This window comes from Scleropages formosus, chromosome 1 (assembly GCF_900964775.1).
Source record: "Scleropages formosus chromosome 1, fSclFor1.1, whole genome shotgun sequence".
In the NCBI taxonomy this organism is placed as follows: Eukaryota; Metazoa; Chordata; class Actinopteri; order Osteoglossiformes; family Osteoglossidae; genus Scleropages; species Scleropages formosus.
Window position 1 is genome coordinate 43,477,923 of NC_041806.1, and position 18,663 is coordinate 43,496,585.

Sequence of the window (18,663 nt, forward strand, 5' to 3'; positions counted from 1 at the left end):
TTAATTCGATCATTCCTTAAGCATAAAGCTCAATCAGTTAAGTGTAAAAACCATCTGTTGTCAAGAACAGCTTGTTAAGTGCAGGGTCATGATTGTCTGGAACCTCTCCTGCCAGGCACTGTGAGCCAGAACCCTGTTTCGATTAATACCTTATTTAATAAAAGGCTATGACTGAAAAAAGCGATACTGGCTGTAGTAACTGAAATTACTATACATTTTAATATAAAATTAAAATGCTTTAATTTTTCTTATTGCAGGTATTAACACACAGTGTTCAACCCAGCTAATCCTCATCTAACACTGAATATTCGATTGATTGTTCAGTCAAACACATGCAGCTGTCAGCCAGGACTGATGTTCAAAAGCTGAGCTGTAGCACAAATTTGGACTCTCTTGTATTGCAAAACATGATGAGAAGGGGAAGCGGAATAAAAAAATGTATTGATTATGAAAGACATTTTATTTCCATTTTTAATGCTGAAATGAGAGGCTGACAGTGGCTTGTTAGAAATGGATGTGATTGGTCCTGAGCTGGTGCACTAGCGGGGCCAGTTCGGCCGAGTCGAGCGCGTGCGGATACAGCCTCATGGCCTGGTCCACTGCAGTCTGCGGGAAGATGGTGCCCAGCTGGGTCCTCGTGCACCTCCGGCGCTCGCTGACCGTGTCACTCGCTCGGTGACTTTTGGACAGAAAGGACTCCTGAGGGGCAGCGCAGTGGGAGTAGTGCGCGTCTGTGTATCGGCTGTGGTGGTGGTGGTGGTGGGGCTGGTTTTCGAACACGGGTAAACCGGCTGCGAGGCTGTGATTCGAGTGTGTCGGGTGACCGTAGGTGCTCTGTGGCCACGTACGGGCTTGGATCTCCCCGTGCAGCCTCTGCGGGCAGCAGCGCTCTGTCCCGTGGCTGCTGTTGCTCCCGTGACTCGGGTGCAAGTCTGGTACGCTGCCGTTGTAGGAATACGAAGTCCCCTGCGCGTGGGCCGGGTCCTGGATGTACAGCCCTGACACGGCCACCTCTAAGGAGCCGAAAGGTTCCTCGCTGTCCGAGCTCGGGGCGGTGGGGGACTTGCGCAGGTAGGTGGGACTTCCGGTGATGCGGGGGATATCTAACTGCTCACATGGGGAGAGTCTGCTGGGTGAAACCCTGCTAGGAAGGTCCTCCAAGCTAGGATGGGTTGTGGCGGGTGGAAGGCTGCTGTACAGCTGGGAAAGAGCAGCCCTGGAAGAGGCGATGTCCTGGCCAGGGGAGCCGGGTCTCCCGTTGGCCACCTGCTCCCTCTCTGCTGCCGGCTTGGTCTTCGCGCGGAGCTCGTCGGCAACGGACAGCTGGGACTGGTTGGATCGTTCGGGGTGGTAGTATTTGCACTTGATGCCGTACGTGCATTTCCTCCCTGGAACGCAAGCCGAAAACAGACTGGTAAACAGCTTCCCACCAACATCAACTTAATACCCGACTTTGATAATATTTGAATTTATTGGTCGAATGCGGTGGAAGTTTCCCTCCTGCAGACCCGTAAACGCACCGAGCACGAGAAACAAATGAGACGCGGACTCCGTGCTGTTGTCGACCCTTGGTTACGTGGCTGTGTATTGTGTATGTGCTGCGTGTTGCTAAGGGCGATCATCAAAGCCCTGTTTGTAATCTTCCCTAGGCACCGAAGGTGTGAAACTACCATTCACAGCAGATTTCCAGAATATTGCAACAGTAGTACTGCTGTCTCAGTGCCTAGGTGGTGCGAGAGGATAGAGGTTCGAGTCCCGCTCAGTCTGGGTGGAGTTTGCGTGTTCTCCCTGTGTCTGTGTGGGTCCCCTCTGTGTGCTCTGGTTTCCTCCCACAGTCCAAAGACATGCTGTTCGCATGGATTGGTGACTCTGTCACCCATAGTGTGTGAGTGACAGAGAGAGTGTGTTCCACTGATGTATGGATGAGTGACCCAGTGTAAGTAGTGTATCTAACAGTGTAAGTCACCTTGGTGAATAAGGTGTGTGGGCTGATGACACTGCAGAGAGTTCATTGGAAGTTGCTTTGGAAAAAAGTGTCTGTTGAATAAATAAATGTAAATGTTCCTAGCAAGCGTACAGTGTGTAGCCGTCACTGCAAAACAGAGCCTTTGCTCAGGTGGTTCTTTCATATCTCAGGAGCAGGAATGAACGAGTGATTCTGCAGCAGAGCCGCACGGAGAACTGGTGACCCGTACAGGAAGCGAATGTATGTTTGTATCCCTTTCACACTTGATTCCGTACCCTGTAAATGGACTTACCATAGGGACAGTGGATTCGTTTGCTCTCGGTCTTCGGCGATTTCCTCAAGAAGTCATCTATTGTCGGCCCATTCCTTCCCAACGGATCATCTGGAGGCATGAACCTGGAAGTCGTAACAAAAACGTGTTCAAATTTTGGAAAATGAATGATGCATTTTGTACAAGGAGGACGAAGAGCCGCCGCTGGATCATCAGCCGTGCGGAATGGTGCAATGCCTTTGACACGGATGTAAGACAGTGTGGTCAACGAAGCCCCGTAATCGGTTAGCTTTTCAAAGGCCAGAAGATTTATATTTAGCTTTGAAACGAGGGTAAAATGTCCCAGAACGTACTTGTCATTGGCGAAGGTGTACATGAGCAGCCTCTCTTCGATGAACTTCTTCCACTGCGGCTTTTCGATCTGCAGGTCGCGGTAGTTGTCATTAGACACGATGATGCCGTCTGAATCGTAGGCCAGCTTCACGATGTAGCGGTCGTCGTAGCAGACCACGCGCTTCCCCTTGACGCAGCGCGAGGGTGTGAAGACCAGGATGTTCCTTTTCTCCAGCTCAAAGAGGATATGCTGCTCTAAAGGGGTGAAGGACACACGGGTTAGAGTCTCGAGTCCAGCGAACCGATTTACATTAAATACATTTTTTTTCATTTAGCTGATGCTTTTCTCCAAAGCAACTTACAATGTCAGTCTACCTACAATTTTTGACCCATTTATACAGCTGGGTAATTTTACTGGAACAATTTAGGGTAAGTACCTTGCTCAAGGGTACTACAGCTGGAGGTGGGAATTGAACCTTCAACCTTTGGGTGCAAGGGCAGCAGCAGCTCTAACCACTATGCTACCGGGGCTGCGGAGGATGCTGGGGATGCTTGAGCACAGCAGCTCGGGGACCAAACCGGCCCCTTGGATCCGACCAACTCCAAGATGTGTGCGATAACCACGGGTTGCACACACACGTCCATATGGATGCCACGCTACACTGATGATGCCAGTCTGAATGAAGGACACACGAGGGCCCCTACGCTGCGGTAAAAATCTGAGTGGCACAACACACACACACAGGAACTGCTAAAATGGGTGCCGTAGCGCTGCAGCGATGGGCGTACCTGTGATCGGGGACTCGGCCCGCGTCTGCTCCTTCCTCCACAGGGGCACGAAGACGGTGATGTCACGGTGTCCCCGTTCCCAGAACCACCTGACCGCCAGCTGCAGGCCTCGGCACGAGAACACCTGCTTGTTACCATGGCTGCAAGGAGAGAGGGCGAAGTGTGAACCCGGTGATATTTCCAGCTTCTGAAGCCGGTCGATGTTTAGACATGTGGATGAACATCATTCCTCGGGCCCTGAGCAGCCAGAGAGCTTTCGCTTTTAAGTGCAAGAACCATGCAGGATTTACTGGAAATGGCAACCGCGACACAAGGGCGCAGGGCTTCTACGCTTGACCGGTCGCCGCAACGCAAAGCCGCGTAAAAGTCGAGCGCTTGACGTTTCGGAGCGGACGCGGACCAGAATGTCGACCGAGCCGGTGACGCTCCCTCCCCTGAGGTGAGCGCGGCGGGGAAGGTGTGAGAACGAAGGCCGAGGAATTGAGGAACCCGTCTGTCTCCTCTGTTCCGTAAGTCACGGTCGACCGATTCAACTCGCCCCCATCGTGTGCTTTATCAAAAAAAAAAAAAAAAAGAAAACGTCATTCAGAAATGTAGAAAGGCACACCTGACACGTGATCGGCTCTGGGCCGGGAGTAACCTGATGCAGAAACAAAAGGAAACGTTGCAAGAAAATAAGTTACTTGATCTGAAGCGGGAGACCGCGCCAAAGCGCGCAAGGAACGTGAACGGCTGATCGGAGCGCGAAAACCTCGCTCGCATTTTGTCCCGAACAGAAAATCATTTACTGTATTTTACTTCCCCTGAATGGGGTAGGCTGCCGAAGGGCTTCTTGCGAGTGACGGCGGCCGATGTGACCGTAGGCCAGCGATGAGCCGCCAGCGACCGCGCGGGGGGTTCCCCGCTCCGACAGGAAGCGGCCACCTGCTTTGCATACAACAGCGGGCAGAAGAGCAGCGCATAGATGCTCTCAAACTGACGAGAGAACAAAGATGGAACAAAACCCTATGAAAGGGTACGAGGAGACTGAGAACCGCGGTGTTTTTGGGTACCGAAAAAGGCACGATCTTGTCAAAACAGGCAAAACCGCAGGCTGCTAGATGAAGTAGATGAAGCGTGTCTGTTTCAGAAATGAACTGTCAAAAGTTGGTCCAACAGTGGAAAATGTGTCTGCCAAAAATGTTCCTCCCTTCTCAGCAACATCTTTCTTAAAAATATACAAACCAAATGAATTGAACTTCTGTTTTTCTCCTCTCAGTTTCAGTTGCATCACTGCATTTGAATATTCCACCCTCGGCCGAGCAGTTCGCAAGCGCTCGTTTTTATCGAAGGTGTTTTAGAGTAGATGTGAAACTCAAAAAAACGCAAATCTTCGGGTTCCGGCTCCGGGGGGCCGCGCCGACGCAGCCCGCTGAACGGGAGCCGGGTCTCCCTCTTTCCGAGAGAGGGACGGAGCAGATTCGGCACGGAGCGAACCCTGCGACGCTGTTCCCAGCCGCCGCTCGACCGATGATGTGTGAGGAAGCCTAGCCTGCAGGGCCAAGTGTCGCGTCCCGCCGGCTGCGGACCGATACCCGTCGGCTCCCGCAGACTCTCTCGGGCATTCGGCGCGGCGAAAAGGGCGCGAAATCTGCCGTCCGCAACCTGCATCGCATCCCGGCACGAGACCCGAGACGGAGCTGACGGCGAAACGACGCGACCGACGGTAGATGTCCGGACCCGTCCTAGGAGCAGCTCGGCACTGCGGGAAGCGCAGACCCTCAGCGTGTACCCTTTGGTCGGCGGCGCCGGGACCCTTTTCGATAACCTTCCAATACGTCTTTTCAGCGCCCATCTGTCCTACTACCTGACCTAGAGGGCAGAGGCCTTTTTGGAAGTCCGGCCACATGCGGTACATCTGGGCACGGGTGCGCGCACCTGTCCCCATAGCCCTGTGTCCGCGACGACGGGGAGCAAGGGGCTCACCTCATGGCCACGTTGCTGCCGTCGATGACGACCGGCCGTAGGCCTCCGTCCAGGTTCACGTCGTTGTCCCCGCAGCCCCTGGCCACCAGCCTGGGCGTGCTTGGTGGGGTGATGGTGGCGGAGGCAGCGGCGGTGGGGGCGGACCCCGTGCTCTGGCTGGTCTTCAGCAGCTCCTTCAGGATGTCGTTGGTCTCGGCATCATGGTGCAGACTCTCCAGCACCCTCAGGATGTCCCCGTAGCAATAGCCCAGCTTGAGGAAGCGCTCCACGTTGCTCTTCTGCCGGTCCATGGTGCTGCTCGGTATGGTGTCGAGTCCCCGACGCGCAGGTGCCACTCTGACAGGGGAACCCGCCTCGCGGCCCTTTTCTACCGTACCCACGCGCAAAGTTTCCACAGCAACAGGCGATTTTGGAAAAGTTGACAGAGACGGAGAGGGCGAGGGGCGGGGCGGGAGGCTCGCTGAGACACTGTAAACACAGGAAGCCCGACGCGATGGTGTCACATGGGGTTTTCAGAGGTTTCTGCTTGCAGCGATAGGATCTGCGCTGCACTTCTGCAGCTGGGCTGTGCTGTATGCACACGCGCGTCACAGCAGCTGCCAAAACTCCCCCTTACCTCACGGCGCTGGCCGCTGAAGGTCGGGCGTCCGCTAGGAGCCCCCCGCTCTCGGGCAAGCTTCGGCGATGGTGCCGTGCCTCTGTCGTCACGATGCCTGGAAATGAAGACATCGAACCCCCCTGATACATTGACCAAACTCGCAAGTGGCAGCACGCCCCTCGCGGCAGCGGAGGGGGCATAAATAGAAACGCGGGCCCTTCGCAGAGGTGTCGCCGTGCGGCCGACGCGATGAGGCACGGTTGGATCAAAGAGGGAGGAAAGCCCCAACAGTTCCAGTCATGTTTGAAAAGGTCTGCCTGGTGATGATGAATGATGAGTCCTGCGGGTCGTTGTGTACACCCCCCGACACACACACACACACACACACACACACCAAGTGTCAGCTATTGCAGAATATGAAGAGCAGCGAGCTAAAAGTAGCACCATGAATGATCATGCAAATAAGAGCTGATTTGTGCCATTTGTGGTGCTGTAGTACCACAGTACCGGAGTGTGCTGTTCAATGACCAGTCCAGCGCTGAGCGAGTTTGAGTGTCTAGCTGTCGCCGCGCATCGATTTTCAACACGGCAACGTGCTAGTTAATGGCCCCAATTGACATTTATGAATGGAAAGGAACAGTCTCCGAGAAACAACGCGGCCAGTTGAGCTCCTCCAAACCATCGTGCAAAACTTTGAGGACATGTCCTGGAAATTAGTTCTCTTACAAGGTGTTTGGTTACCAGGGCTGAGCTGGTAGTGTAGTGGTCAGAGGTGCTGCCTTTAGACCCAGAGGTTATAGGTTTGATCCCCACCTCTGGCTGTAGTGCCCTTGAGCAAGGTACTTACCCTAAAATTGCTCCAGTAAAATAACCCTGCTGTACAAATGGGTAGGTAGGCTAACATCGTAAGTTGCTTTGGAGAAAAGCATCACATAGATATAAAGTGATTCAATGCAGCTCTTCTGCTCAAGTTCCCAGACATGTAGGACACTTCTGCGATAGTTTGTTTTCAACCTTCTGTCCAGCTAGTCCCCGGTATCACCCAGGTGTACTCAAACTTCTGACCAGTGCTCCGTAGGGCGCTGCTCTGGTTACGATACAGCTGTTACACAAGTACACGCAACCCACACGTGTTGACGACTTGCAATCACGGCAGCCGGTGTTAAAACTTACCGACTGTACCATGTGTAAAGGGAGCTGAAAGGGACGAGCTGCAGCTGGACAACATTCAGTCACACCAACAGCTGGCATTTAGTGCCGTTTCAGAGCCTCTCTGTATGAGCCTCACGTGAAGCCCTGGGCGAGAGCGACTCAAAGGACACTTTGTCCACCGCAGGCCGACACGCTTTCTGCTGTTCGAAACACACTGATGTTACTATAGTGCAGTACATGAGCACTAAACCCAGCGACTCGACGCAAAAACATTCGGGCTCCTGAAGATCCTTTAGTGTTACTTTTGTCTCTGAAAGCCTTTCGACCTGTAAGGACTCTGCCAGAATTTTCCCGGGGTGCTATGAACGTGATGATGTTTTTCCTTATAAAGGTTCATGGAACACACACACCCACCTCAAATGCACTGATCTCTCCAGAGCAAAAACCTACTCCCTCCTCCACTAATGCTGCTCTGAATCCCTGAATCACTGTGTATGTCAGGGAAAAAAAAAAAAAAAGAAAAATTCATACTGGAATAACATCTCACCGTGCTTCTATTTATTTACATGGATTAATAAGCCGAAAGGAAGTTTAAAACAGAAGTGGCAGCGAATTGTTTTTAAAAAAAAAAAAAAAAAAAAGCAGCTGTAGAGCGGTCAGTAAATCTTTGTTACTTACACCCTTGCTCTGCGTGCCTGGACTCGTCCCGGACAAGTGAGAGACGTGCGCCGAGAACCCGGCTTCTAGGCTGTCTCAGTCACACGAGGAAGTCCGCCGAACAACTATCCTGGCCTCACACGGGCAAGGAAGAAGGAGCGAGCGTGACTTCACCCCTTTCACTTCCTTATTTGAGCTCCCATGTGTCGCGCGGGGTCAGCGGTTGCCATGGCAGCAGCTTCCACCTTCCTGGTGTGACTCGGCACCTTGACCGAGGCCTTCCTCGCTCAGCGGCCGCAACGCTGGGTATCCTGCACGCGTACGATAGAAAACACGCCTAGTTAACAGCCCGGGTGCTCGTGGACATCGACCGCGCGGCAAACTCCTTCACGCGGTCACCTGCGAGAGAGCAGGGCAGCACGGCAGCTCCCGCAGGCGCCGCGGAGAGATGTCTGATCTTGATGGCTGCGGCCGGCGCGCAGCGCAGAGCCTCGTACCTTAACCGTTCTTTGACAGAAGAGAGTTGCCGGAGGGAACGAACGCAAAGGCTGGGAACTCAGCCGGGTTCTGTCGCAATGTCAAACATTCAACACCACGTTCATGGTGAAATACCCTTGAGCAGAGTGTTTTTGCACGAGCGCACAGATTTCACAACAACACGGTAAATTTCCTCCACTTTGCTCACATTAAGGGCAGACGATCATTCTTTTATCCTTTGGTGCCGCACCCATCATTTACCCCTCTACGGGACAGCCGGTAGCATGGTGGTTAGTGCTTCTGCCTTTTGATCTAAAGGTCACAGGTTCGATCTCCAGCTGTAGTGCCTTCAATCAAGGTAAATTTACCTAGCTGTATAAATAGGAAAATAATTGTAAGTTGCTTTGGAGAAATGTAAATCTATACAGCTCTGGTAACTTTCACCAGCTGTCCCCAAAGCACAGCAATGTGTTTGTTATAAGGAAATGTTCTTAGAATTATTTGGACATTGTCATAACTTCCTTAATGAAAAATATTGCGTAATAGGAGAACTTCAAGGCTTTTTTTCTTTAAAACCACTTTGACTAAAGATAGAGGGACAGGAGAGGAACGTGTAGAAGAAGAGCTGCCCTGCCCACGCAAGCTTTAAGAAGTGCGTAGGGGACAAAGGACGTCGACGCGAACGAGGGATTTCACGGCGGTAACTGGTGCCTTTGTGAGGTTCCACGGCTCACTTCCACACGACCTCTTTTCGACCTTTGGAGACGCTGCAGGTCGGGTCCCACCGGACTCCGGCGAAGTGCGCTCCCCGTGTGAAAAAGAACGGTGTTGTTTTGCTGAGGTGGGGGGGGGGGGGGGGGGGGGGGTAATCCCGAGGCACCGCAAGTTTCCAAAGTGCTCAAAAAGGGTGAGGGGTGGGCAGAAAGAGACTCCTTGTCGCACCCCCGCACGACTGAGGCTGTCCCAGCACTCGCAGCGATCCCGCCCTCTCTTTTTCCACGGCGCGGCTCGATGTTTGCGGCACCTCGAGAAGCGTGATATCGCAATAGGTGGAGCACCCAAGATGCCGTGTGCGGGATTCCCTATAATTGACCTTTATGTACCAGCACGGCCTGTTTTTCTTGTCCTTTTCCATTTGTGAAGTTTCCATTTGCGTCGCCTGCGCAGACGCTGCAGCCTTTTCCTGCTCCTTTGAAGTGCACGAAACATTACGCAGCTCAGCGGGGCGCTCTCAATTAATGTCAAAGTTGAAGAGAGGAGGAGAAGAAAAAGAAGAAAAACACCTCAAGTCATAACATCCCTTTTCGCAGCTTAGAGGAATGGTCAGAACTGTCAGCTTCCACTAATAAACCAAGTGACACACGAGGCTCTGAAAGTGGGTGGCACCGAGCTACGGCCGAGAGCGAAAGAAGGGCCGCCGTCGCTCCGCGGAGGAGTCTCCGGCGTCGTCTTCTCAGCCCTGTATTTGTGCACGATGGTCGAGAAGATGGAACATGACGAAGCTTATCAGAAATGGTGATTAGAAGAGGAAGAAGAGCGGACTGGCAGGATCCAGGAAATAAGCAATAAAGCAGAGTCCAGTAAGACTGCGCAGAGACTGCTGCTGAATCTCACACACACACACACACACACACACACACACACACACACACACACACACACACACACACACACTGCCAAATGGTGAGGCATCCAAGTTGTGCTTGTACCACAGTGCATTAATAGTTACTACAATAACTGGAAAAGAGAAATAGAAGGAAGGTATGAAGACACAGCCCACATGCACCTCAGGTGATAACATTTGGCTTTGAGGGGATACCCTTACACTCCCTGCTACACACAAAACACACCTCCTTGTGAAGCAGGGAACAGACCTCCATCTGTGGGTTGCGAGCCCCCTGCGATACACTGCTGAGTGTCTCCAACCATCCCGCTTCCTCCTCTGCTGTGGGAAAGGTGAGCCATCGGTCCCTTCGGTCCTGCGAGACACACGGCTGCGGTGTCCTTCACTGTTACAAAAGCTCCTTTTTCGTGGATCATCTCTCATGTTTCAGAGTGACGTTACGCGAAAAAGCCCTTCGGATGGAGAAATGACCTGCCGAATGGACTAAAATGACATCATGTGAAGGCAGTGACATCCTGGAGGTGGCATAACTACCACCGAAATGTTAAAAAGAAAAAAGAAAAAAAAACGTGAATGAACTCAAACCCTTCTGGCCAGTCTTGGGGACAGATGTGATGCACATGGACTCTGGGACCTGGCACACATACTGATTCAGATCACACAGGCCAAGCTGTAATTTTCACATGGATGCACTGGTTATCTTAGCTACTGGTTTGTCTCGAGTCCCAAAACATCAAACCTGTAACCAGCAGCTGAAACCTCAGATCACAATAGCAGGACGCTGTGTCCAGAACGGAGCATCAGCGAGAGCAATGTGCTGAACTCTTTCTGACGGGTGTGTCGGTACGAGTGTTTGGGCTCCATGGGGTAAGCAGGCAGGAAGAGCTCGCGAAGCGGTTAGACGAGTGGGTGGAAAAACGCGACAAGGTATCCCGCCCCCGGCTCACCACAGTACCGTGTTTCAGAATAAACAAAATGCCCACCCCCGCTACTTGTGTTAGTGCTTAAAGAAAGGGGGCGGCGTTCTGAGAAAAGGACCTTTGTTAGTGTAATGGCAAGCAGCCCAGAATTGTCAGGGGTCACAGCGTGTGAGCTCAGCAGCAAAGTGTCAGTGTCCCTTTGTGGGGGCATAAAGGGGGTGTTGGCTACACAGCTGACAAACAGCAGGAGAGTCAAATGAAGGCTGGAACAGAAGAAGCAGAGCCCCATCGCAACCCTGTTCTATGAGTGACCATCCCAAGCGCTCTGGGTCTGGGTTTCCCCGTCAGCGTCCCTTCTTCACACCACACTGATGTGGCCAGATGCATTTCCACCTCAAAGAAAAAAGTAAACACACAGACACCGGCCCCATGTTGCATTGCTGATGTCACACAGACCCTGAGGAAACCAAGGTGCTACTTTCCTGTGACGCGTCTTGTGTGACCGGAGGTTGTCAAAAACAAAAGAGTCAGCAATTCAACAATAGTCCATCTGGGACACCAAGCTGCAGGGTAAACACTAAAAACAGTTTATTTAATAAAATAAAAAAAAAAAATCTGAGGGACCAAATAGAAATCCACACAAAGAACACTAAACCAAAGCACAATGTTTTCAACATGTCTCTCTACCACCCTTTTTTTAAAGAAACCCCTGGGTGGCAGGATACTGCACATAACACTAACCTCCATTAGCAATTCAGGATTTTTCATCCCTCAGTGTTTATTTAATATAAAAGACAGCTTTCCAAACAGAGAACCGTGAGCTCTCGGTCTGGTTCAGGTCCACGACACTGCTGCAGAGTCATTTGTCAGAGTTCATCCTGGTTCGAATGGAGCGGGACTCCAGAATGCGATAAATGACAAACACATGAGGTTTTAAGAGGAAGCAAAGAAAGCGATGACAGGAAAACAACTCCTGGAAAATGCGAGTTTGGTAAAGACATGTGATATAAGAGTGTGTCAAGATGGGCTCGATGAGCACATCTAAGGTATTATCAACCTCTGTGCACCGAGCCTGGTTCCACCACCCATTCCTCTGCAGTCTATTCCATGGAGTCAGCAGCGATATGGTCCTGAACTGGCCCAACCTGGCAAACACACAACACTGCAGCTTTTATAAATATCACTGAAATGTGAAGAGCATGAGGACATCAGGAATCAGGTTTTCTTCTGCTGAAGGCTGAGAAAATTAACACAAAGAAGAAGGAAGCACAAGTTAAAAGGTGGAGGAGGAGCTCTTTGTGCCACAGACATCTCGCCAGTGACGCCCATGCGAGTGCAGGGCTGGACCGAGACACGAAGCCTGAGAAGTCCGATAGAATGAACAATGAAGGGCTGTGAACCTCCACCGTGCTGGAGAAAGGAGAAGCTACGGTCTCTAGTTGGAAGAGGCAGTGATGCACTGGGTGACACGTGGTGCTGATACAGTGACAGAGTCACAGAGATAAGAGCTTCTTGTCAACATCCAAGAGGCTTCTCCCCCCCACCTCTGTTCCCTGCTCATCGCTGTCTGTTGCGGTCCTTGTCCTTGGACGTTCTGGGGCTTCGGCTGCGATCCCGGTGGCTGTGGCCCTTGGCGCGCCCCTCCTCCCGGTGCTTGTCCCTAGCCTTACTGTGCTTGTGATGGCCGTGCCTATCGCGGTCCCTGGAGCGGGACCGAGAACGTGAGCGTGACCGCGAGTGCTGTCGACCGGCCTTGTGCTCCCGCCTGGTGTCCTTGCTGTCCTGTGAAGGGACATACAGTGGACTCATTAAGAAACTCAGCATCACGTTCTTGTTTGGTCTTCAAGGAGAATTCTCTACTGTCCTCCCAAACGTCACAAAAAGCAGATGTTACAGGCAAAAGACAGAAGTATTTCATTTTACATCACATCGAGTCTATTCCAGCTCTAAATGACTCATCTCTCCATCATGCTCAACAATATTAGCCTTACCTATGAAAAACCCTCCTTTTTCCAACCACCAACCTTCAAGCATTCCTGGCTGTTACCATAACCAAAATGACAGTAAGTGCTCATGTTTACCCACCTCTTGTAAGATACATTAGAAAACTGGAAATGACTATTTGCAACAGAACCCAGATCACATCTACAATATAAACTCTGAAAAAACTTATTTTGTCACTGCTTTGTTGTATGTATGCTTCTACAGCCCAGTGAAATTTCCTTTTGGGTTAATATAGACATTAATAACTAATATCTACCTACAGGCTCAACTTTGGGTACAATTAAAACTGTTCTGAACGGCAATCAGCTGAGTTGCACAACTGTAAAAAATCCTCTTGTCTCCCATCCCCCACAGGCAGGAAAGCTCAGCCAACTTTCTCAACCTTGGATTTCTTTGACTTTCGACTCTCTTCCTCGTCTGAATGACGACGCTTCTTCTCTTTGTGCTTCTTCCCAGAATGCTGACGGCTTCCCTTTTCTTCCTCTTCCTCTGAAAGGAGGTCATACTTGGAGCTTTGGGGAATGTTAAGGCAGAACTAAAGCAATCAAGTATTTAAAAAGTACGAGATCTGACTTCAGAAAGATGGACATCTTATTGGATTGTCAGATTAACAGTTGGAAAGGGCTTGAAGCTTCTAATAATAATGGAATATGGAAATCTAAAAAATTAAAAAGAACATCAAGAATATCAAAATAAGAAACAAGAATTAAAAAAAAAAAAAAAAAAAAAAAAAAAAAAAAACACCCACTGACAATGACATCATTTACAAAAATTCATGAGTCCATAGATCATGCTGTGCAATGCATTTTGGCTCCATCCAGGAGAGGAAAAGGATACTCCTGCATAGGTTTCATTTTATCTTTAAGGCCCAATTTGTCTTTGCTTTTCAAATCTTTCTCATAAGCCTTGAAGTCCTCCTTTGTGTACTTCCCTCCTAAAAAAACACAACAGAGTCAGGGATTCGTTCTGTAATTAATAAGACCATATACTGTAAATTGACAGCACCTTTCGGATTCTCTGGCAAAAGCAAAAGTCCCTTAAAAGCCAACCTTTTCCTTTCCATTTAATCTTGGCAACAGACTGGCTGAAGTCAACGTGAATTCGTCGATCATCGATCAACACGTTGTCCATCTTGAAATATGCCTTTTCACAGTCCTCCTCCTGCAGCAATGTAGGAAATCAGAAAGAGACCATGAGTAAAAGCAAATATTCACACACATGCACATCTTCAATGTGGGAAATTTCTACTGACAGAAACTGGCAGGTGAGAAACTCACCGGGTATGAGAGGGAAAGTGAAAACGTGAAATATTTCGGTGGAAGAGACGACCACCATCAACATTTTACAGCGGAAAATCTTTACTATACCTTCTCAAACTCAATAAAGGCATAACACAGGGACTCCCCGGTTTTCCAGTCTCTTATGATCTCACAACTGCAAAGAAATGAAAACAAAGTGGGCCTTAAGACCACAAACATGACCGAGGTGGTTTACAAGGTGTGGCTGAACTTCCCGAACGCCACGGCCAGCAGAAAATTACATTGTGGGCTACATCACAAGTCATGAGACCGGGATCATCTGTCTTCAACCCCAGACACTGACTGGCTCAGTTCTAACAAAGGGGAATTCAGTCTGGACCTCTACACTTGTGGAGGAAAAGAGACGGTGCTCCTACAATCTGTCCAAAAACATGAAACAGGCAGCTTGTAAAGGAAGCAGCACCCTCGCCAAACACAGTACTGGAGCATGTAAAGGTGGTACCTGGCTTGCTTGCAATGTTGCCAGCATGTCTCCTGCCCCCCCGGAGGCCGAAACACCCTTGACCACTGCTACACCTCACATAAAGGAGCGTACCGTTCCCTATATCGCGTCCGCACCTCGGACAGTCAAGTGCCAAGTGCACCACTGGGGTGTCTGATGTTATGGAGAACAGAGTTTGAGACACAACTCTAAACGTCACACCTAGAAATCACGAGTGATGGTTTAGTTGGGGGAGAAATTAAGGATCAATGAGCCCTTTCAAATAAAGGCTGCCTGTTCTTGTCCCCCTTTCAAATAAGGAATATCAGTGATTGGATTCCCTGAACTGGTCTCCACAGAGGCCACCCATTTCTGCTTTGTCCTGAAAGCAAACACTGACCTCTTGATGGGGCCAAAGCGAGAGAAGATTATCTCCAGGTCCTCATCTGTGGTCACTGGGTTCAGCTTACAGACAAAGAGCACGTTCTCGGGTGGTTTTATATCTGCATCTGGCAGGTCGCCAACCTGAAACAAGAAAGTGGTGCTGAGTCAGCGACACAGCTCCACTTATCGCACTGCTCCCTGTTGAGCACGGATACTACAGCATCTCCAGGGGTACTTCCCCGCAGCTGTGACGTCCTTCACATGTTCATCAAATATCTTACCCAAAGCATAAAGTGTCCAGATGTGAGACTTTGTTATGTATTCTTTACAACATCAAAGCGCACACCATCAGGATGTCTTGCTCAAACACAGAACAGCCACACGTATTTATAGCGATTGAGGCTTTATCGATAATAGCCGCTGCTTCATAATCAAGATGACAAGTGAGCTGTTTCCCAGCAAACCAAGACCTGCCCCAATGTGACCAGAGCACCTCGTCCTCACCATCTCCAGGAGTATGGCGTGGGTCTTGGCGTCCTTTTCCTTTAGCACTTCATCCAGCTCCTCTGCATCCTTCCCCTTTGCATCGTCGATTTCCTCGTCGGCGCCAATTCTCCCACTCTAGTCACAAACCAGACAGGATTCGTTAACAAAAAGGTAACAGACTCTGATAAAAACGATAATGCACTCTGACTTTCAAAAAAATGCTTGTCCTTCCATTAACTGATATACTGCATTTCTGAACCATTGTAACCATGTGTATTTATTACACATCGTTGACTTTCTAAACCAAAGATTTACAAATAAATAGACAAACGGTGACCCTGTAGACAGCAAACGAGAAAACTGAGGTGCTGGCTGATCAGCCCTCTTGCCCAGTTTTAGAAGAAACAAAGGGACAAGGGTTGCTCACATCCAGCTGCTCTTTGGTTGGCTCTGGTGAGCGATCGGGAACTGGTAGGTCAGGTGGGTCATCAAAGGGGTCATCAAGGATCACTGTGTGATTAATTCTAGTGGGAGGAGTTAGTAGATAGGACACATGCTTTCTAAACTGATCTCCAAAAACATATTTATACATATTCCAGCTGTCAATGGCATAGACTTAAGTACCACAAAATATCAGGGTTCAGTTTCATGGGGTACAGGATTTCCATCATTTCACTTTTTCAGCAAAAGTGATTTTGAACAAATGGGTAAACATGTTAAACTTTGACAGTGAACTCAATTAAGACCAACTCCTACGCAAATGTTAAAACCTGAAAAAAAACAACTTAGTATGTATAAAGGTTTTTTTCCCCTCATCTTTTCTCCTCACCAACCTGATATCCTGAAAAGGGATAAAATCCTTGTCCACAAAGGTCTCGTTGATCTTGTTCAAGATGTCCATGCCTTCCGTCACCTCTCCAAACACAGTGTGAACCCCATCCAAGTAGTCTAGGTTCTCACCCGTGGTGATGAGGAACTAGCGAACACAAAAAAAACGCACACTAACTGACGGGACAAGCAAGCCGACACAGTCACCTCCGTATGTTCGCGCTACGATCGGACGCGCCGCGCCGAACATCTCCGCACACGCCGAAGAACGCGCCGCCACCTGAGAACCATGTTGCCCGCTGCCGTTGTTCACCATAGACACAGTTCCTCTCTTCTTATGCTTGATTCTGGGCACTTTCTCAGCGTCGAAAAAGCGGGCCTGGTCCCCGTAGAGTTTGCTGAGAGGATGACAATGGAACGTGGCATTCAGGGATACACGCCGCACAGCTCAACGGAGACAAATAGAGAGAGAGAAAGCTGGATCGCGCACCAGAACACCGACTCCCCCCCGCGTCCGGTTCCGGTCGGGTCTCCAGTCTGAATAATGAAATCTCTCTGAAAGACAAGACACAAAGGTCAGAGGTCACAGGGCTCCCGTCACCGGCGTTTCGCACTTCTTCTTGCCTTTGCTCCGAAACCTTACAAAACATAAGAAGAAATCATTACAATGTGGCAAACATCTCGAATCATTTTAATTCAATGTTGTAGCGCTGGGGAATGAGAGGTAATGAGCCACAGCAAACTGAAAATAGCAACAATGTAATTATTATTAAATAGCAACAACAACAACAACAACAGGAGTAATAAATTACCTGGACATTATGGATGAGGCAGTAGTTATAGTATTTTATTTTGCACAACTTGAGGAAATTCAGGGTCGCTGCAAAACAGCACGGAAACTTAAGACACAACATCTAATCCAAACCAAGTCTAAATATTAATAATTAAGCAAGGGCTAATTTTCGTGAAGAACAGTACTGTACAATATTTTAAACACACTTTAAGTAAAATAAATAACAACTCGAAAACTCAACAACTCTGCCGAGAAGCTGGAACAGATAATCTTGCAATAAGTAATCTATTAAATAAATATATGCTCGTTCGTTGTAATACACAGCGGTATTAATTGTTAGTAATTATTATTGTTAACACACTGATGCCAAGCTCTCCGTCAGCAGTCATTTTACTGATTATTAAATAAAACATGAACATCATCATGATCATGTCGAGGCTGGAATTCTTAACTACCACGAAAAAAATGTACCGTGTGTGAACAAATACACTTCACTGGAAAGGCCAACGAGCCGTGGACCAAGAGTCCTGACGATGACAAGGCTGTTTCCTTACTTTTCGGCCTCTCCTCTGTGTACAAATCAACGACAATGTCGCCTAAGGTGGTTTCAAGCAGCACCGCCATTCTCGCTCGAACACCAAATGGCCGAACTCAGCAATGACGCAAATTACATGCGACTCGGCTCGGCTCGCCTCGCTTCATCGCAACATTAACGCAACCAGGCGTCGCACAGCGCATATGTCTTTCTTTGCATAGTTCATCTTACGGTTTTAATTCTCGCAACACCTTCTAATTCTGCTTAACGTTGGTTTGTTTGTAATGTTCACATTCAAATAAAAAGCCCAATGCTGACTGACTTAAACTATGACGCAATCAGAATGAGACGCGGCTTCTTCTTCGGCGGTTGAACAGACGGAGTGGTTCACATCGCCCCCTTGAGGAAATTTGACACAACTACGACCGCTTCCTTCGACGGCGTTGTACGCTGAGGACGTCGCTGTGGGGCAAATATGCATCTCTCGCACACTTCATAAAAATAACAAAGCAATATATATATTTTTTCTGTGACATGTGCGTCTGCTAAATAAACAAATGTCAATATGGGCTTCATTAAAAAAAGGATATTGTTACAGTCTCACATGTAACCTCAAATTGGAATGGATTGTTGACATTATTTGGGAAAACATGGACTTTACACTTGAAGTATCTTAAAGTATTTTAATGAATAAAATGAAAAGAAGTTTCCTGTAGAATAACTCGCAGATTTTATGCAACGAAAAGCTTTACTAGAAGGATACTGACACCAAGTGGTCCTTATGTCATTCATCTGTTCTGCCTCTACAAATAAATTCTGGTCAGATATTCTTAGTTTTTCGGAAACCTGCTTTTCGGGAAATTTCTCTTTACCTTTAAAGTTTAATTACCTGGTTTTTATGACCGCGAGACAGAAAAAAATACGACATTTATATGATGAAAAAAAAAAATCAGAGAAATCTGACAATAAAGTTCACTCGCATAGAGCGTAATTTTTACAGTGTGGATTCTATATAGTCAGTAATACTAAATATATACTAATAGAACAGTCCACGGCTTGCACTGCCACCTAGTGTGAGATGTGCGCCACTGCACCGGCACTTTTCCCAAACGTACAGCATGAAGACGATGACCACCGAAAT

General features: G+C 48.9%; 2 protein-coding genes across 5 annotated transcripts; both read right to left on the minus strand.

Moving 5' to 3' along the window:
• Positions 1–193: 193 nt before the first annotated feature.
• On the minus strand, positions 194–8,300 carry LOC108929139 (probable ribonuclease ZC3H12D). Of its 3 annotated transcripts, none has more exons than XM_029258832.1 (7): positions 7,753–8,300; positions 5,941–6,037; positions 5,325–5,792; positions 3,360–3,499; positions 2,591–2,825; positions 2,259–2,362; positions 194–1,388 (listed from the first exon to the last, which is right to left on the minus strand). In XM_029258832.1, the coding sequence occupies exons 3-7, from the start codon at positions 5,612–5,614 to the stop codon at positions 505–507; spliced, it is 1,653 nt and encodes a 550-aa protein (XP_029114665.1). In that variant the 5' UTR covers positions 5,615–5,792; positions 5,941–6,037; positions 7,753–8,300; the 3' UTR covers positions 194–504. The 3 variants fall into 3 exon arrangements, with proteins under 3 accessions (XP_029114665.1, XP_029114634.1, XP_029114617.1); XM_029258801.1 differs by lacking the exon at positions 7,753–8,300 and adding an exon at positions 7,096–7,617; XM_029258784.1 differs by lacking the exon at positions 7,753–8,300 and having other exon boundaries at positions 5,941–6,724.
• Positions 8,301–11,296: 2,996 nt separating this feature from the next.
• ppil4 (peptidylprolyl isomerase (cyclophilin)-like 4) lies at positions 11,297–17,627 on the minus strand. 2 transcript variants are annotated; one of them, XM_018743904.1, is made up of 14 exons: positions 17,542–17,627; positions 17,007–17,074; positions 16,685–16,749; positions 16,475–16,592; positions 16,200–16,342; positions 15,794–15,890; positions 15,385–15,501; positions 14,897–15,021; positions 14,124–14,190; positions 13,806–13,917; positions 13,594–13,690; positions 13,139–13,268; positions 12,297–12,534; positions 11,297–11,897 (listed from the first exon to the last, which is right to left on the minus strand). In XM_018743904.1, the coding sequence occupies exons 1-13, from the start codon at positions 17,609–17,611 to the stop codon at positions 12,310–12,312; spliced, it is 1,434 nt and encodes a 477-aa protein (XP_018599420.1). In that variant the 5' UTR covers positions 17,612–17,627; the 3' UTR covers positions 11,297–11,897; positions 12,297–12,309. The 2 variants fall into 2 exon arrangements, with proteins under 2 accessions (XP_018599420.1, XP_018599419.1); XM_018743903.1 differs by having other exon boundaries at positions 11,297–12,534.
• Between the last annotated feature and the right edge of the window lie 1,036 nt (positions 17,628–18,663).